The sequence below is a fragment of the Brassica napus genome, chromosome C7, assembly GCF_020379485.1.
Source record: "Brassica napus cultivar Da-Ae chromosome C7, Da-Ae, whole genome shotgun sequence".
Lineage (NCBI taxonomy): Eukaryota > Viridiplantae > Streptophyta > Magnoliopsida > Brassicales > Brassicaceae > Brassica > Brassica napus.
Window position 1 is genome coordinate 37,730,187 of NC_063450.1, and position 20,987 is coordinate 37,751,173.

At 27.6% G+C, this 20,987-nt stretch overlaps 1 protein-coding gene across 1 annotated transcript; it reads left to right on the forward strand.

Annotated features, from left to right (window-relative positions):
* Positions 1–10,248: 10,248 nt before the first annotated feature.
* LOC106345620 (basic leucine zipper 43-like) lies at positions 10,249–11,268 on the forward strand. The gene has a single exon (XM_013784796.3). The coding sequence runs from the start codon at positions 10,577–10,579 to the stop codon at positions 11,087–11,089; it is 513 nt and encodes a 170-aa protein (XP_013640250.1). The 5' UTR covers positions 10,249–10,576; the 3' UTR covers positions 11,090–11,268.
* The last annotated feature ends 9,719 nt before the right edge of the window (positions 11,269–20,987 follow it).

The following is a 20,987-nucleotide window of genomic DNA, read 5'->3' on the forward strand; positions in this document are numbered from 1 at the left end:
AGTTAATTAGTTTCCGCAGGGAAAGCGTGAGTGGATCGCTACCATGATCGCCTAATAGATATAATAGCCAAAAATATATTTTTATCTGAACAATGATTTTTAATTCGATCAATAGAATGAAACGAATAGCATATAAACATATGGTTAACTCATTATCTTACTATCATTGAGATCATGAAAGAAAATAAACTGAAACATGTACATAAATAAATATGTGGAAGTGTTTTAAAGTGGAGATACCGGGTCATTATGTATCAAAATATCAAATTCTTTCACACACATCTTCTTTAAGCACTACAATGATCATATAGTTGAAGCTTAGAATAGGTGAAGCATCGTACTTTAGTTTATAGTGAAGTTAGCATTTCCTTCTGCTTGCTATAGGAATTATCCAATGAAGCTAGCATGCTCCACGATGTCTACTTAATATGATTTTATGGCACTGAAAAATTTATAGTTTCAGCAAATGATCTACAGTTTTTTTTAATCTATTTTTCTCATCTGTAACTTTTATGAAAACTATATTCTCGTATATATGTGATAATTGTGTTTGGATAAATTCACTTGTAAGTATAATCTACGAGGGATATCATTACATATATAAACTATAAATTAATTTGTTGTCGTATTAAATTAAATGTTGGACATTTTATATATAGATATATGTCGTGCTACAAGAATGTTCTTACTTGCCGGAATCCAATCCGCATAATGAGGAATTTGAAAAAATATTTTTCTTAAAAGACTTCTAAAGTCAATGCAAGTGCACAAAACAAAAAGATAAATCAGCTGAAATATAATTCCCCATCATATCTTTAAGAAATAATTGACGTATATATAAGTTGTTTCCACAAACTGTTTGTATTATACTATACTAGATAAATAGACAGGAAACGAGAAACCATGCACGTCACACGTTTATTGACCACATACACTGAATATTCTATTTCATACGGTCGAAATAGTATATGATTATATCTCCACCCACAACCCTAATACTAAACACTATACCAACCCCAACCATAAATATTAGACCCCAAATTACAATCACAAAATCTAAACCCAAATATAAACTATTATATATATTTATAATATTTTAAACACATTTAAAATCTGAAAATAGTATATAATAGTATTAATAATATTCTATACCAATCAATAAAAAGTAGAATAGACTTGTGAATTAAAATCATTTATATGGTGTGGTTAACGAAATGAAAAAATCGAGTTTGTAAATCACTTGTGTCGGTGTAATTAATGCATAAACCAATATTCATATCAATGATACAACTTCAAAACATAATATATACTTATTCACTGTAAAATCACATTCTATTCTACATTCGTAAAATAGAATAGAACAAAAAATATTACATTGCAATATTTAAAGAGGTGAGGAGACTATGGATGGCGAGGTAGAGGATAGAGCGGTATATTTATCAACTTTATCCAACAGTGCCCAAAATATTCATTTCTCTCTCGCTGCACGAGTCTCGTATGCTGCCGTATGCGTGTTGATGCACCCAGTAACATCGTCGGCAACTCACTAGGTTTCAGATTCGGCGAAACTTTCCGTAACTTGTTGCAAACAGACGGGAAAGCTATTCCAAAAATATTACCGGTGGTAACGTGGTGGATCAAATACGAGAGATAGACAATTCACTTTTTACATAGTTACCAAAGGAAGTTACTTTTAGAAACTATGTGTATCTCTAAACGCCATAATTTATTTGTGAAAGATAAGTATTGTTAGTTTATTTTATTTTTTGTTTACAGGTTTTCGGGTTACATAGCAGGAAAAAATACATTATCAAAGAAAAAACACATGGTGCACAGATATAGTAAGGCAAATTAATTATAGAGTTAATTATTAAATTTCTGAGTGTCATACGATGCAATTTCCTAAAAGTATCTAGACACTGTTTTAGGCATACCCGGCTTTTTACAGTTGTATATAAGGTGGTTCTCATGTACTGGTTTCGGTGACAAAAGATCGCATTGATCATCCTATACGCTAATTCGATACCTTTTTTTTTTTTGACAGAACGCTAGTTCGATACTTTTGTAGTTCTTTTTTTTCTTACCTTATTTAGCTGGCTATATTAACTGTGGAATGATATACAAGAATAGAAATAAAGCATCATAAACAGATGGTCGTGTCTCGGTGAATTGGTATTTGGTGCATTGGCCACTAGAGAATGTTTGGACCCACTCGATACAAAAAAAATCTTTTTGAACTGAACATTTGCTACAAATTTATGGACTCAATTATCAAAGTGTTTTGTGTTTCTGTCTCAAATTTTTTAAATTTTCTTTTAGACGATAAATCAACATAAGAGGGGTTAGATTCGCTATTATAATATGTTAGATCTTCAACAAACAATGAAAGAATAATAGTTGTGACATATGTTCTATCACACACATTCAATAAGAATAGAACCTCTATAAATTAATAATGTTGGGACTTTAAAATTTTATTAATTTATAGATATATTAATTTACAAAAATTTCATTATTTAGATTTATTATTTTAAGATTTATTTATTCGAAGATAAGAAATAAATTTGATTTTAGTCTATAGACATTAATTGTTATTTTTTGAAAATTGACATTTATTTTAATTTTATTATATTATTTGGTGTATATATTATATATTGCATAGAATTTAAATGTGGTTCTAGATATAATATTACTAAATCTCATTAAAAATATATTAAGTATTAAGAAAATAATTCTATTATGAATATAAAACAAACAATATAATAATAGATTCCTACTTATATAAAATAGGTATACATATAAATTATTAATTTATAATTTTAGTGGGACTATATATTTATAGAATTTTCTAAAAAATTATTATCTTATTATTTTATCGATTTGTGTCAAATTTTAAACCGGTCCAAGTCGAGACCTGTGAAATTTATTAATTTATAGAGATTATTAATTTATCGAAGATTAATCTACTTTTCATCCGAACTGCATACAATTTCAGAAAATTTAAAGACATAAATCTAAAGAATTAGTACAAATCTATATTATTAAAATAGAAGTACAAATATAAATTTACCATAAAATTTACAACTTATTTACAAGTCAATGCCACTAAAGTATTAAATATCTCTAATTTTAAATAATCATGGTCTTTTTCTATTTTATTAAATCATTTCCTAAATCAAGTTTAGCTAATTCTTTGTGTTCAACTTATTTCCTAAATTTTATTTCCTAAAATGATTTAGCTATAATTTAGGAAAATTCAAGTTTAAAAACATTTTTAATAGTATATGTAATGTTTATCATATAATCTCCACACATTTACCTTAGAAGGCCTGAAATATATGTATTTTGAATATTCCAAAAATATATGTTTAACCATTACGGTTACCATTAAATTTTTCAACAATAAAGTCTATTTATTATAAGATTTAAATATTTTTGAATTACTTGTAGAATAATATGGATTGTTTATAACCGAATATTCATTTTTTTTTTGTCATCAACTTAAACAGACTCAAATTGATTCTGTAAAACACATCGGTAGCTCTCATCCATGTGAACGACGAAATACGGTTGTTTCCTAGCACTACGTGCTACACTGTCCGCCCTTAGATTCTTCGTTCGTGGTACATAGATGATTTCTGAACTGAGGAAACTTTATTTGAGAATCTTGATATCTTCCATATAACTTGCAAAAGTGGGTCATTCTTCTGGTTCCGAAACCATCTTCACCAATTGAGAACAATCCGTTGCAAACGTAACTCGAAACTGTCGTAGATTCCTCATATATTTCATTGCAAAAGTAGTGCCTTAACCTCCAAGTGGAGAAGAGAAAGACTAGCCCTGTCATTTCTTTTCCCCATCAATCCATCAAAACCTTCTAAAGTACTATACCAACTTTGTCCTGAAAAAAACTCTTTATTTTTCCATGAATCATCTGTAAAATACAAACGTCCTGGAATAGATGGTAAGCTCAAGACTTCGAAAGATTGTTCTACTCTCTCGATGTGCACCACTTGTGCTTCCGCCCAAATCGTTGACTCATTTTTCGCAAATTTGAGCATTTCCCGGAGATCAATATCCAAATTACTGAAAACTTTGTTATACTTTGCTTTCCAAATGTACCATATAATCCATGCGAAATCGTGGTCATCCATTTAACCGAATATTCATTTTAATCTATCTAAATCTTGTTCAAACATATCAATGGGTCGATATTTATTGAAAGTTCAGTATAACACACATGTCAGTATTTTTTACAGCATGTAAATTATTTAATTTTTATGTTTATAAATATTTAAATAAGATAAATATTTAAAATATTAACTAATAATTATTAAATAATATTCATGTATATAAAAATGAAAATAAGTCACTTTTTTCTAAAAAGATTGTAGTAAAGCTTTTCCACTCAGAGAGAAGGAGAGACAAGACAAACGATCGCCGCGTTAGGGCTGTCCTTGGCCGGTGATTCGTCACCGTGTCTATGGGATGGCCTGTTTTCAGTTTCTTTCTCTTCTTCTTTAGCTTGTGTTTTCCTTAGGCTTGTGTTTTTTCTGATAGGTTTGGGGTCCTGTGAGAAGGTGCGATTGAAGTTTGTGCTCGACAAGATGTGATCTTTTCCCAGCTCTTCTTTCTGTTCTCAGTGGTGGGTTGGTGATGACAAGCCTCGGTTTGTCTCTGAGTCTCTCTGTTTTCGCAGATCTGGGGAGGGTTGAAGATCTAGGGTTTGCGGGTCTTGTTGCTTTAGTGAGCTCTAAGATCTTGGGTTTGGAGTCCTGCTGTGATTGATCTTAATTTTTGATTCCTCCGTCCTCTCCAATGGTCAGCCTTCTTATTGGTCTCTGTCAGCCTTGCTTGTTCGTTTCTTAGCCTTATGCTTAACTAGTAGGGAGTTTCAGGTGTTGTTTCTGGTCTTGGCCTGTGATTCTTTTGTTGTCCTCTGTTTGGTTTGGTGACTAGTATCGGCTCCTATCTGTTTTCTGGTATGCGGTGGTTGTACTTTGCCGGTTCAGATGTGGGGTCTTCATTTTCTTGGAGCTGTCAGGCAGCCTATCAAGCGAGGCAGCAAAAGTTTTAGGCCTTTAATCTCCAGTAGCGTCTTCATGTGATGGTTGAGCTCTTACGGTTTCAATCTCTTCCATCCTTTTTATTGTATTGGTGTGGTCTGGTATGAATCAACTGAGTGTGGGTTATGCAAAACGGCTTGGTTCTTGTATCAATAAATGTGGAGGGTCTCTGCTTTGGTTTGCGACAAGAGTGTCATCCCCGGTTCTCCTGTGAAGATCCAAATGGTGTAAATTGGTTTACGATATAGCTGGAGCTGATGGAAGTACCGGCTTAAGGTTGTGCGAGCTTTGAGGTCTTTGCTAAATTGGTTCTTTGGTTCTTAGGATAGGAAGTAACTTCAAGTCAACAAACAAGAGTCTTCGGCTTGTTTCTATTCGTTCTTTGAAGACCGACGCGCTCTTTCCTAGTGGTCGCTATCTTGAGGACATCCATTTCAGTTCTCTATTATGAGTTTCTAAGCTTAAGTTTTAGTAACCCACCTTTACGTTTTATTCATGCCTTTGTAGTTTCGTCTGGCTCCGGAAGGATTGTGCTCCTTGCCGGCTTATGGCTCCGGAAGGAATGTGCTCCTTGCCGGCTTGTGTAAAAACTTTCATGTTTTCAAATTAATCCATCAGATGACAAAAAAAAAAAAAAATGAAAATAAGTATTCGCACAGACATCCAGATCAAACTCTAATGATGGCTTATAAAGGAAAACGAACGAGGGGGAGGGGGTTAGTATTTACTATTTAGATAAGCTCATTAATATATATACATATAAAATATTGCATTTACATTCATAAATGGATATTTAATCTTTTGTACTTGTTCCTCAAACTCACCCGGCTTATTAGTTAATAGCCTAACTCTTTTCTTGTCAGGTAGAACTACAACTTTATAAAGGCCAATATGTTAATCAGTTAATTCTAATAGTGATAATTAACCTAAAGTATATTCCACAATAACTTTATTTTTTACATAAAACTATTATTTTATTACTCAAATTTGAAATGGTAGTTAAATGTATAAACTCTATTGTATTCAGCTCAAAAAAAAATGCATATATGTAGTATTTTAGTGTTGTAGCTGTAATACTATTTAAGTTTATGTATAAGCTGATTATTTTCAAGTTGGGGACATACGCTGTTTTCAAATTAAATATTCCCTTTATTTTTTAATATAAGTCGTTTTAGAATTGTGCACATAGATTAAGAAATCATTATTTTTTTATATTTTCTAAACAAAAACATCATTCATTATTTACCTAACCACAAACCACGTGTTAGTGGTCAAGTGGTTAAACTCAATCTGGGCAGTCATGGGTTCGAGTGCGCTGGGAGGTGATTATCTTGAGGGACCTTCAGGCTCAATACGGAAAAGCTTGCTAACGTGTGGCCACTGGTAGGATTTACATGGGGTGATCACCAGTCCTCCTGGATGCTTCGACGGGCTCCCCGGCTAAGCTCCGGTGGACGGTCATTGGCGCTAGTCGGATCTTCTCGAGGCTCCGGATACCAGGGTCATAAAAAAATAAAAAAATCAACCAATAATAAAATAGAATGTATATTATCATTGGTCATATAACATTAAGTGTTAATAAATTTTACATAGAAAACCGAAAACGTCATATAATTTGGAACAAAAAAGTTTCTCTAAAACGACTTATATAAAGAAAAACAGAGGGAGTATTTAGTTTTAAGTTTTGAAATGTATTATATGGGTTAGGGTTTAGTTCTGGGGTTTAGAGCTTGATTATGGTGGCTAGATTTTAGTTTTTAGGCTATTTGATAATATAAAAAAAATGTCAACTATTTTTCTAATCCTAGTTTTAAATGTGGGATATTTCATAAGATACCTAACTTATATCCAGTAGATACTATAATACTGTTCAATTATTTTCAACTTTTAATTAAAATGCCTAATTATTTTAACGCTGAAAATAAACATAACACCTTGTGTTTTGGTTCCATAAACGGATACCATAAAGAAAACCGGCACCAAAGCAGAAAAGAGACAAAAATAAAGGATACCACTAGGCATCAGAAAGAGAAAAGCAGGGAAAGATTGATAACAGAACCATAGAGTTCAGCTGCTGCACACTCGCGGTAATAACCAAAGCCTTGGTCTTATTGGCTTTGACCTTCAAGTATGAGCAAGGATTGGAGCCTAGCCGGGCCTTGTGAGGCAATGTTAAACTGATACCTGCGCCCTGTTGTAACCGGCTTTGCAATCAGGTTCGCAGCCTCATTGCGTTCCTCCACAACATGGTCCAGTCTCCATATGATCCATGCAAAATCACATATTCTATTTTAAATTAATTAAACAATTTTGTTTAAATTAATTAAATATTATTAGTGTTAAGAAAGATTTTAGTTGTATAATATTTATTTTATGTGCATTAATTAACATTATTATAATTATTTTGTGTAATTTATCTTGCTAATAATTTGATTCATATTATAATCTGTTTAAATCTATTGTTTATAATTAGTATTAAGCATTTATCTTCAGATAAAATATATTTTTAAAATTTTCATAATTATTTTTTTATTATATTTATTGTACAATGTAGTTATGTTCAATGTATAGTGCTTATATATATTTATATTTTATATATTGGCTATTGTTGAATTATTTTGTTTCTTGAATAAATTATATAATATTTTATTAGATTGTATAAAAATCATAAAAAATAATTGATTTTGTTAACATACAGAAATATGAATACATATTTGAGTTCATATATATATATATATATATATATATATATCATATAAGTTACATTTTGTACATGTGCTCTATATTTAATTATAACATAAGTAAGATTTTTAGTTGTTTAAAATATATGTAACTAACCAAGTGGTGGTAGTCTAGTGGCAATCTTTTGGGGCTTGGTGTGTATCCACAATAGTTCTTGGTTCGATTCCCCTGAGAAATAAATTATCACTAATTTGTTAGTCTGGGCTTGGGCTTCAGCCCAGGTGGTTTACACGGTGGGCCATAACAAATGATTGGTCCACCCCCTGACATTAGTCGGAAGGCATTCCAAACTCAGGTCAGGCAGTGTAGTACGATTTCGGGCTAGTCCACTCTGTAGTACTAAGTACGTTCCTCTCGGGACCGACCGGATCAGTCGATAGGGTTTTTCAAAAAAAAATATGTAACTTTTATTCAGTTACCTATATAATATTATGTAGATTTATTTTCGTATACATGTTTTTATGAAATCATTCTGATTTGTTTAAAAAGAATTGATCCAACAAAAATAGATATTGATTTAAGTATAGAATTCCCAACCTATTTTGTTAATGATCCATTTTTAAATTAAAGCACATCATCTAACATATTTTTTACCGGAACCAATAAATAGTTTATATAATCCTTTTGTATTTTCTCTGTCGCATCCGCACGATTGTGCAGATTATTTGTTGTTCCATTCATATAAATTTTTTAATACATTTAAATTGTGGAAATATGTTTTAACAAAATATAATTTAGGAAATCAAAATGTTTTTATTTTAGTGTATTTGATTATCTGTATATATAATTATATTATTTTTTCTTTATTAAATATAAATTATATAAGATATTATTTAATTTTGATTTTAAGTTATTTCAACTCTTTTTATTATAATTTTAATAAATTAATAAAAGAAAGAAGCAGTATTACACACAAATTCTAATGACTACATTTGTTGATATAGTTGTTGACATATAAATTCAGTACACTCAAAGGTCTGATGATATGATTAGACTATCATTGTTTCCAAAAGATCGAAAAAGTTAATGTTTTGATGTAGCAATAGATTTTCTTTTGTAGAAAACTAATTAATCTTATTAATTTATGTTTTATTAATTCAAAAAAATTAAATCAAATTTCAAATTATTTATATGTGAAAATATTTTTCATCAAATATATATGTTTATTATTGAGTTAATTTTTCTTAAACACTCACATATTAGAAATATCTTTATACAAATATCTTTATACAATTTTTTTTATTCATATCTAATTATAAATTATTATAATTAGATTTTTTTAATTTATATTTTAATTTTGTAACTTTATAATATAAAATATTATTTTCAGATAACAACATATATATATATATATATATTATCTTATTTTTTTAAATATGTTTTTGTTTTTGACAATCTTATTAGATTAAGTTATAATCATTATTTAATATAACATATAAATATAATATCATTTATTAATTATATAATAAATTATATATATTATATATAAATTTACTAATGGTACAACGACTTTAACTAGTTAATTTTTAACGTGAGAACTTGAACACAAAAAATCACTTCGTAATATTAAGTTATAATAATCAATTACTAATATAACATATAAATCTAATATTATTGATATAAATTTGTTTTAATTATATAATAAATTATATATATATATATATATATTCATCAAGGGTAGCAACATTTTTAACCATTTTAACTTTAAATTTAAGAGCTTGAATATGAAAATCAATTAGCAAATAACAATATACAGTATAACCTCTTTAAATTAATACTCTATAAATTAGTATACACTAAAAATCTTTATAAAATAATATAATTTTATAGTCTCAAATTGATTTTTTGGTTCAATTAGTATATCGATAAATTAATATCTCTATAAATTAATAAAAAAAAATTATTGTTTTGGTGTAGTCTCAACATTATTAATTTATAGAAGTTTCACTGTACTATGTGTTTTTCCCGCTCATGTAGACATCAACATTTTACTCTTGTCTATTGATTCATGCATTACAAATTCAAAGACTACTATAATAAATTATTATTTACGTTCCAAGAAAATTAAACTGATTATCAAATTATTTACGTATTATAAAGTTATTCATCAAAATAAATATGCTCGTTATTGTGCTACTATTTTATTATAATCTAGTAATTATTTATTTAGGGTAACAAAGATTTTAACCAGTTTAACTTTTAACGTGTGAAAACTCGAACGCGAAAAATTACTAATAATTTAATACAATAAATAATATAATTATTTGTTAAAGGTAATAAAGATTTTAATCAGATTAACTTTCAACGGGAAACGAATGCAAAAATCAAAGGTTTTAACCGATTTAACTTTTAACGTGAAAATTCGAATGCAAAAAATCACTAATAATTTAATCTAATAAATAATATAATTATTCGTTAAAGATAATAAATAATTTAAACAGTTTAACTATTTAAGGTGAGAACTCGAATGCACAACATAAATTCGCAATTAATAGTATAGATATAGGAGGTATGATTTTTTGCTTTTCTGCCTGTATATATATTTTTAACATCTCTTCTGCCTGTATAAATTACGAAACGTAATAGTAAGGAATTTATTTTTTAATTTACAGTATGCTGTACACACACAATATAATCAATAGGACCCACGTCTCAATGATTCGTTCTTATTCTAACTCTCCAACTTTGTATAAAACCCTCCCCACTCCCTCTTCTTACTTCAAACTCATCCATCTTCATCTCTCACTCTTATATACCAAACTAAGACCATGATTCCGGCGGAAATCACCGGTTACTTCCAATACCTATCGCAGGAAAACCTAACTATGATCCCGGCGGAGTTCAACGTAATAAACATGCCCTCATCTCCAACCTCTTCCTCTTCGCTGAACTACCTAAACGATCTCATCAACAACAACAACTATTCCTCATCATCCAACGGTCAAGATCTCATGTTGAGCAACAACTCAACTTCCGACGAAGATCATCATTATAATCATCGTCAGAGCATCATCATACTCGACGAGAGGAAGCAGAGGAGGATGCTTTCAAACAGAGAATCCGCGAGGAGGTCGAGGATGAGGAAACAAAGACATCTCGATGAACTCTGGTCTCAGGTGATAAGGCTTCGCAACGAGAACAACTGTCTTATCGATAAGCTGAACAGCGTATTGGAGACTCAGGATAACGTATTGAAGGAGAACTCTAAACTCAAAGAAGAAGCTTCTGATCTCCGACGGCTTGTCTGTGACCTAAAATCTAACAAATACAACAGTTTTTAAGAGAGTTCGAAGAAGTTTAGTGTTTCTTCAAGTTGAATCGGAGGGGCAGAGATTTTGAGTTATAGTTGGTTCTCGAATATAAAGTTGGTAAACAATATGTACCATATTGTATTATACTCTGAAGTTAAATAATGTAATACAGTTCTGGAGCATATTCATGTTCTCTACTTTTTTGGATATATATATATCAAATTCAATACACAAACCATAGCATATACCTGGGACGGATCGGATATCCGGGCAATTTTAAGGTATCCGGATCCGGATCCTTATCCGGCGGATCCATAATTTTATTATCCTTATCCGGATCCGGGGTTCTCGGATATCCGGGTGTCGGATATCCTTCTAAAAATTGTAATATCCGGCGGATATCCGGATCCGGATTTGGATCCTTAAAATAAATAAAATAATAATAATAATAATATATATAAAATATTAAAAATAATATAAAAATAAAAAATATATAATGTTTTTAATTATTTATATGTATAATATTACAAAATTTACATATACTATTATAAAAATGAAAATATATTAAATAAATTTAGTTTTTATATATAGATATTACTATTTTTGAAATAGTTATTAATAAAACTTACGGATCCGGATATCCGGACTAAAAAATAAAGATATCCGGATCCGGATCCGGCTTTGACGGATCCAACATTTTATTATCCGGATCCGGATTCGGCCCCTCCGGATATCCGGATTTTCGGATCGGATCCGGATCGAATCTCGGATCGAATCCGGATCTCGGATAAAAGTCCGAGGCCTACACACCGCTAGTATATTACTTTAGTATATATCCGATTGGTATTCTGCACTCCGGATTTTAATGGATTCAATCCTCAATTCCATTATTATTTTTATTTTCTACTTACCATTATTTAATTAAAATTTGTAATAACAAAATATCAGAAGATAAATGCTATCATGTGATTTTTGGGTTAATCCATTTCGCCTCATGTCTTCAAGATATTGTCAGTTTCCCACTAAAATATGTTATGTCACCACGTAACAGAATCAGAATCTAATCTATGTTGATGAAACTTTAAAACCTATTTAAACTCATTCACATTCCCCATAAAACAATGTTTGAAGTATATATTCTGAAATTTATACTTTGAAGAAATAAATAATGAAAGGCAAAGTAGTTATCGGAACTTATAATGTAATTGTCTACAATAATATTGCCGACACATCATAATATGCATGTGTGACTTGCAGATAAAAAAAATAGATAAAATGCAGATCAGTTATGACGCACTCTATTAACAATTTTCAGAGTTTGCTCGCCGCATAAATACACTTGCAGTGAACATCATTAAAAAAAATTCATGGCAAACAAGAACGAAAACAAAAGATTGCGAATAATGGTGGCCCTTCTTCTTTTTTGGGCAACTTGATCCACTTTTCTTTTTTAAAAAAAATATTTAAACCGTAAAGCATATCACCCCCCAAGAATGATTCCTTGACAAACCATCAAGAATGATTTCTTGAATTTCACCTGGCGCATTACTATTATGTAAGTTTTGAGCACTAAATCGATATATTATATATTCTGATTACTTTTGACCTACCTTTTTGTTGGTTTTTAACTTTTGGCCTACTTCAACACGCATATGGATAGTAATAGTCTTTCCTTGTGAACTGCATCTATTTTCGACCACAAGCTTCACATTATATCTATTGTCAGTAATGCTAGTACCGACCAATGTTAACCACATAAAAAGATATCATCCCTGGAATCAAAGGTTAGGATTGGTAAAGTTATCTACAGAAAATGATTGAATAAAACTATTAGAGTAGTATTTACGAATGGGTTTTGGACCTAAGCACAGTAGACACCATAGTCCTTCTATTCACAACGCTTGCCAATATGAAAATGCTTCCAATGAATTTTTTTTGCTATGCAAAAAAAGAAAGAAACAGAATTGTAGAACAATATTCTGTCTCTATCCCAAAGACTTTTTCATTGGTTACATCAAGTTGTAATCCATCACGTTGCCCAATATATGTTTTTTTGTCGTGCATTTGTCCAATATCAGAATTATTCAATTAGATATTGCTAATTGCTTGAAGAAAGAAATCGGTAATTGCTGAATATAATTATTGAATGACTCTATAAATACAGTTTCTTTTTGTCTAGATGCGTATCCTTTTTTTTTTTGGGCAACAGTTTAGATGTGTATCCAAACATCCCTTATACTTATTTGAAAAGTGTTAGAGAAATTCTTGGGTTCACCCCCTAGGGTGAACCTTCAACCAATAGTGTTTGAGTATTTGATATTTGATATCCTTTAAAAAAATAAATAAAATTGAATATCCAAATTAAATTATATTTTTAAAATAAAATAATAAAAATGCATAAAAATAGTTACAAAAAATAAATTAATTAATATTGTTAAATCTTCAGCAAAATACTAAACCCTATACCCTAAATCCTAAACCCTAAACCCTAAACGTTAAACCTTAAACTTTGGATAAACTCTAAACCGTTGGAAAATCTTAAACCCTAAATCATACATTAAAAACTAAATTTTACTAACATTAAACCCTAAATCCTAATCACTAAACCCTAAACCCTTGGGTAAATCCTAAACCCTTGGGTAAACTCTGAACCCTTGGATAAATCATAAACTCTAGGGTTTAATTTTAAATATTTTTGATTTAGAGTTTATGATTTATCCAAGGGTTCAGGGTTTATCCAAGGGTTTAGGGTTTAGTGATTAGGGTTTAGGGTTTAGTGTTATTAAGATTTAGGGGGGTGTATTCAACTGAGAATTTCAGGTGATTTGTATTAAAATGACAAATCCACTGTTATTGAAACATGAATTTTAAAAACTCATTTAAAATCCACTGTTATTGAATTTGACATTTCTTAAAGTACTCTGAAATCCACTGTTATTGAAAATATTTTAAGCTGTGGAGTTTTAAAGTTTTCAGGTGATTTTAGGGTGTTTGGTATGATTTCTTAGTTAAAAAAATTAAAACTCAAATCCCATAGTTTTAGGTGATATTCTAGAGTAGTTTAACAAAAGTCACTTAAATCTCTGCAACTTATTGAAATCATCTAAAACCCCATTAAAAATCAAATCACATCAAATGTTAAATTGAATACATCCCCCTTAGTTTTTAATGTATGATTTAGGATTTAAAATTTTCTAATGGTTTACGGTTTATCCAAGATTTAAGGTTTATAATTTAGAGTTTGGAGTTTAGGATTTAGGGTATAGGATTTAGTATTTTGCTAAAAGTTTATCAATATTTATTTATTTATTTTTTGTAACTATTTTTATGTATTTTTATTGTTTTATTTCAAAAATATAATCTTATTTGGAAATTCAATTTTGTTTCCTTTTTTAAAAGATATCAAATATTAAATACTCAAACACTATTGGTTGGTGAATTTAGAGGTTCACCTAGGGGGTGAACCCAAGAATTTCTCTTTATTATATGTCTTTCCTACGATCATTCTAATAAAAAAAAAGAGAAATTCTTGGGTTCACCCCCTAGGGTGAACCTCTAGATTCACCAACCAATAGTGTTTGAGTATTTGATATTTGATATCTTTTAAAAAAAGAAACAAAATTGAATTTTCAAATAAGATTATATTTTTAAAATAAAATAATAAAAATACATAAAAATAGTTACAAAAAATAAATAAATAAATATTGTTAAACCGTTAGCAAAATACTAAAACCTATACCCTAAATCCTAAACTCCAAACCCTAAATTATAAACCTTAAATCTTGGATAAAACGTAAACCATTGAAAAATTTTAAACACTAAATCATACATTAAAAACTAAATCTTAATAACACTAAACCCTAAACCCTAATCACTAAACCCTAAACCCTTGGATAAACCTTGAACCCTTGGATAAATAATAAACTTCAAATCAAAAATATTTAAAATTAAACCCTAGAGTTTATGATTTATCCAAGGGTCCAGAGTTTACCCAAGGGTTTAGGGTTTAGGGATTATGATTTAGAGTTTAGTGTTATTAAAATTTAGTTTTTAATGTATGATTTAGGGTTTAAGATTTTCCAACGGTTTAGAGTTTATCCAAAGTTTAAGGTTTAACGTTTAGGGTTTAGGGTTTAGTATTTAGGGTATAGGGTTTAGTATTTTGCTGAAGACTTAACAATATTAATTAATTTATTTTTTGTAACTATTTTTATATATTTTTATTATTTTATTTTAAAAATATAATCTAATTTGGATATTTAATTCTATTTCCTTTTTTAAAAGATATCAAATATCAAATACTCAAACACTATTGGATGGTGAACCTAGAGGTTCACCCTAGGGGGTGAACCTAGAGGTTCACCCTAGGGGGTGAACCCAAGAATTTCTCATAAAAAAATGATAACATGACCTATTAAAAATAATGACATGGATCTCTCTAAATATGACATGTATAACACAATTATAATATAATTTTTATTTATTGAAATTCAAATATAAAATAATAAGTATATGGTAGTTACCATAGTTAAAAAATATTTCCAAATTTTATCTTATTTTACAAAATATATTTCAAAAAATATAACATTTCTTTTTAAAAATCGTGTCACTACTATATTTTTATAAGTAATATAATATTATTTTTCAAAAGTTTACATGATATTAAGATTATTGTAACATGATCAATTTTGTATAGATATTTTTGACCATAATTATATATATTATAAAAAATTATATTGTATCAAAGATAAAAAAAATATATAAATATTTATACTTTTGTGGATAGTTAGATAAGTAAAGCTATATTTAAAAATTATAAAAATATTTAAAATTTTTGTGTAGACTTAATTAAGTAAAGATAAGTTTATTACTCAATATAAGGATAAATCTCTCAAGCTTCTAAATTAGTAAGCGTATTAAAATTTTAGTTATGAAAAAATAATTTAACTAAATGATTTTTTTTTATAAAATGTTAAATTTATTACATCAATGAAAAGAATGTTTACGTACAAAGGAATTTAGAACAGAAAACAAAACTCTTGATCCTATGTATGCGCTTGGTACCATGCCTGCACTTAACATTCAATTCAAAAGGTTTAATACGTACTAGGTTAAGATCCGTGCCTTACGCGGACTGAATATTATATATAAAAAATATTTTATGTATTAAATATATTTACATATTATGATATAATAAATATATATTAAATAATTAAATGTCAGTAACTATTAAATATATAATTAAATTGGTGCAAACACATAAATCATTTTTATTAATCCAAAAAATATTTTCTTATATTTGATAGGATATGTAATTAAATTTAAATGATACTAACATACATAGTATATTTTTAATATTAATGTCTATTAAATGATGATTTCTACTCATATAGTTTTTTGATCATTTTTATCTTTTATAGAAAAAATTTTAAATTACGGATAACAAAATTTTCATTATGTGATTAATAGTTTTAGTAACTTATAATTTTTTTAAAAATAAGTTGTCAATGTTCGTTCAAAACTTTTATCAAAAAAATCTTTCAAAGTAAACTTTGAAACTGAAATATTTATGTATTTAATATGGTTTATAGTTTAATTTAAAATGATATATATATATATATATATATATATATGAATTTTAATAATTAATTAAATTAGGCATTTTACTTATATAATTTTGTAATCATTTGTATTTTGACATGACAAAAATTTTAAACCATGCATCACAAAATTTGAATGTGAGACTTTTGACAGTTTTAGTAATTTATATGCGTTTTTAAAAATTCAAAATATAATATATACAGAAAAATCTAATTTTTTTATTATATGGTTATTGTGGTTGTTTAATTTATTTAATATTTTAAAATTAAACAAATATGATAGAAGATACACTAATTTTTATCAAATATTTATTATTCAAAATTATTAATTGTCATATATATTTTAGCCACATTAGGTAATTCTGTAAATTTTATTTAAGAAAATAATAAAATACATTAATGATTAATTTATTGTTAGTTTAATAAATAGCTTATTATATAATTATAGACCGACATAGTTCTCTAATGATTCTACGAATCATCCTAGTGATGACACGTGGCCACAAAAAGAAATTGTAATGTTTCTCAAATAATATATAGGGGATTTTTAATGAGTTAAATCATTTTAACTAAAATCAACAAAACTAAAATTTCTTAAATTTTATTTCTACAAAGAACAAAACAGTATAAAATTATTAGTTCCAAAAACGAAAAAATAATTTTACTAAATAAAACTAATTTAAATGCAATTTGATTAAAATTAAATTAAATAAAAATTACAAATGATTATTTTCTATTTTAAAAAATTAACGAAAATAAAACTAAATGTTATGAAAATACATTTTTATTTTTTAAAAAATTATTGTTTCTAGTATGGTTGATGGTAAAGTTTAAAATTAAAAAAGACAAATTTTATAAGAGGGGAACACAAGAAGACAAAGAATCGTGGGGCTCTGGTGGGTAGTGCCTGCCAACGATATCGAAGCATAGGCATTTTCGAGACTAATAAAGAAAAAAACCGAAGCGAATCTTGCGTCCCGATAGCTATTCATATATTTACTTTGGTTGGTGACATGTCACATGTGGGATTGTTGATTTACTTTGAGTTAGAACTAAAAAGTAAAAATCATTGATACTTCAAAATTGTTAACAATTATGCTTTAAATTTAACTTTTTGATTTTAAGTTTGATTGAATATGTTTTGTAGTTGAGTTACAACTTTTACGTAAATCCTTTATAAAATTATTAACTCAAATCATAAATCTACATCAAACAAAATTCCATGTTTTAGAAATTAAGTTACGAAATTGATACATGTTGCACACAAAAAAATGAGTTACAAAATTAATAGATTTTTTCGTTAAATTTTTTTTAAAAAAAAGAAAAATATTGAGTTTACATAACTAAAGCATGTCACGTTAGTTACGTATGTTTGTAAAACTTTTTTTTTTTGCTTTGTAAATTTTAAATATTATTATCTACGGTTCCAATCTGTACTATTAAAAATGAAGGAATCCTAAAAAAATTTACTTATTTAAAGTTGTTGCACCCTTTCGTTAACTAACAATATTTTGGTCATATACTATATTTCTCTAACTATATAAATACTTCACATAATTTAAATGAACTCATTTATTATTCTCTCATAATCTATTATATAATTATCCTAACAATAAATCTATATATTCATTAATATGTGATCTATATATAGTTTCACTAATAGTATAAAATTTAAGTACTCATTTGGTTCTCAGTCCGGTTTCTATTTTTCGGTTCCAAATATATATAGTATATGCTCGGTTATTTATGAAATTTATCTTAATTTTTTTTTAATTTGTTACGGTTCAGTGCACCCGGGTAAATATACTACATTATCTTATATAGAAATTATATAAGAAGAATTTATTTAATTTTAAAAAAAATCTGCGTTTTCTAAGCACGGATCAAAATCTAGTTCTACAATTATAGTAATATCTAATTTTATTTTTATTTGAGATTGCAACTATGATTTAAAACGGAGAAATTTTATGTTCACAACTTTCATAGTATCATTTTTCATCTTTACCACCACTAAAGGAACATTTTCAAAAATATATTCTTCATTAAGTGGCAAAAGACTCTTATACCCTTGTTATATATATAATAAATCATTATTTAAATAAAAAAATAAAAAAATAAAAAAAATATTTTTTTATGTTTTCTTATTATACTTTTTCAATTTCAAACTTTTTATAATTTTTTTTTTGAAATTTTTTTTATTTTTTTTCAAAATTTCTTTTTGCAAATCAAAAATTATGTTTGAAACTATTTTATAAAAAAATTATATTTTATTATTTTTAAGTATTTATTTATATATTTATTAGAATCCTAAATTTCACATTCCAAAAAACATACCCCACCCCTCAATTCTAAACCATAAGGCTAGATTAGTTAACATTAGGGGTATAAATGTTTTTTACCTTTCATTAAAAGTGAGAGTAAAGTGGTTAGTGTAAATATGAAAAGTAGTACTATGATTGTGGTATTTGACTATTTGTGGCAATTTCCCATTTAGAATGAACATTTATAAACTTTTTGTTATATTACATTTTTAGTTTAAAGTTCATGTTAGTATTATTATTGATTAACTTATTTTACTATTGATATTAGAATAAATAGTATTATTAGTGATCATAATATAGAAAATAATACAGTTATAAAATATATATATATTGAAAATTATATATTTCTAATTTTTAGAATAATTCAAAATAAACCTTTTAATTTATTTATTTTTAAATATCTAAATTGTTCATTTGTTTTAGTAAATATTTTCACTATTTATATGTTTATATATTCAATTCTTTTATCAAAAATTCATACTGCAAATTATACATCGAAAATTTTACCACTCATAAATTTTAATAAAATGTTAATTTTTATTTTTACTGCGAACATATCACATAAACATACTGTTTATACCACATAATTTTTACTGCAAATTACATCGAATAATAAATCATATTGCAACACAATGTTAATATTACATATTACCAATCGGAGCCATTAATTTGTGGAATGAACAAATAATAAAATAATGACGATTACATATAGCTATGCAGAGTTGACAAAAAAAAATATAACTATGCAGAATTATAAATTATCTTCGGCTGTTTCTTCACTTGATAAATTCAGTGGTAACAAAATCTATCAGTTTTTGGTTTTAAAGATTTAGTTTGCTAGATAGCAAACAGTAAGGAACTTCGGAGGTTATTTGTAAAATATTTAACAAGTAACATGTAATATTATATATTATGCTATTTTACATAATAATATGTTCTTAAGAATATGCACAAAGTGTTATATTAGCGATTTTGTTTGCCTTAGTTAGCAAATTACCTTTTTGATTAAGGTAAATATGTTTGGAAGATTTTAATTTTATCGCAAATGTACCATTTTTCTACTTACATGTTTTGTTTTATATATGATGCCAATCCAAGTGATTTCATCTTTTATTCAAGAGATTAAAATAAATTATTTAAGAACTCGTATCAGATAGCAAAATAATAAATAAGGAAAAAAGATAGATCAATAAGTATACACAAATACTAAAAATAAAATTATCCAATTTAAAAGTTAATCTTTTAAATGTAAAAAAACATGTTCCAAGTTCATACAAAAAGAAGAAGAAAAGTTATTCAATAAAAAGAAAATTGACACTATCATATAAGATGGCTTGGATAGTCTTTTCTTCCCCACACATAAATATACTTTTATAAAATATATGTAAAGAACAATGATTTAATTTTTAAAATGTATATAAAATTTCAAACGTAAAAACAAATATTTTGCTAACGTTTTGGAAAACACAGCCCATTGAAGTAAGGATTAATTTGATGTCTAACCAATTTTGGAAAGGAAATGAAGAATATATCACTAATTTAGACGTTATTAACTCAAGAACATTTTATGTACAATTATGCCAATTATATCTTTTTTATTTTCAGGTAATCGGTGACAGAAAGAAAACAGATGACGTCGATGATGAATGACATGTGGACGAGAAAAAGATATTATGTCGTTGATGATGAGGATGTGTATTGGAACATTGGTTAGATGGTCTTGTGGTATTTATGGTGGAAGACGCATGCAAGAAGATTGAGATGTAATCATAGTTTACAGAGGAAGAAAAACAACAAGTAAAACACCATCGGCGACATTATGTTACAGGTACAAAACAATGGTATAGATTCTTTATAAATAGTATAGTATAAATGAGTTATTCCATTTACATACACGCATAAATGATTCATTACAATTTATTATCAAACCATGTAATGAAACTCACGTCACACATGTATTTACTATTTACCATAGATATATTTGCTTGTTGTCGCGCAATTATTGTT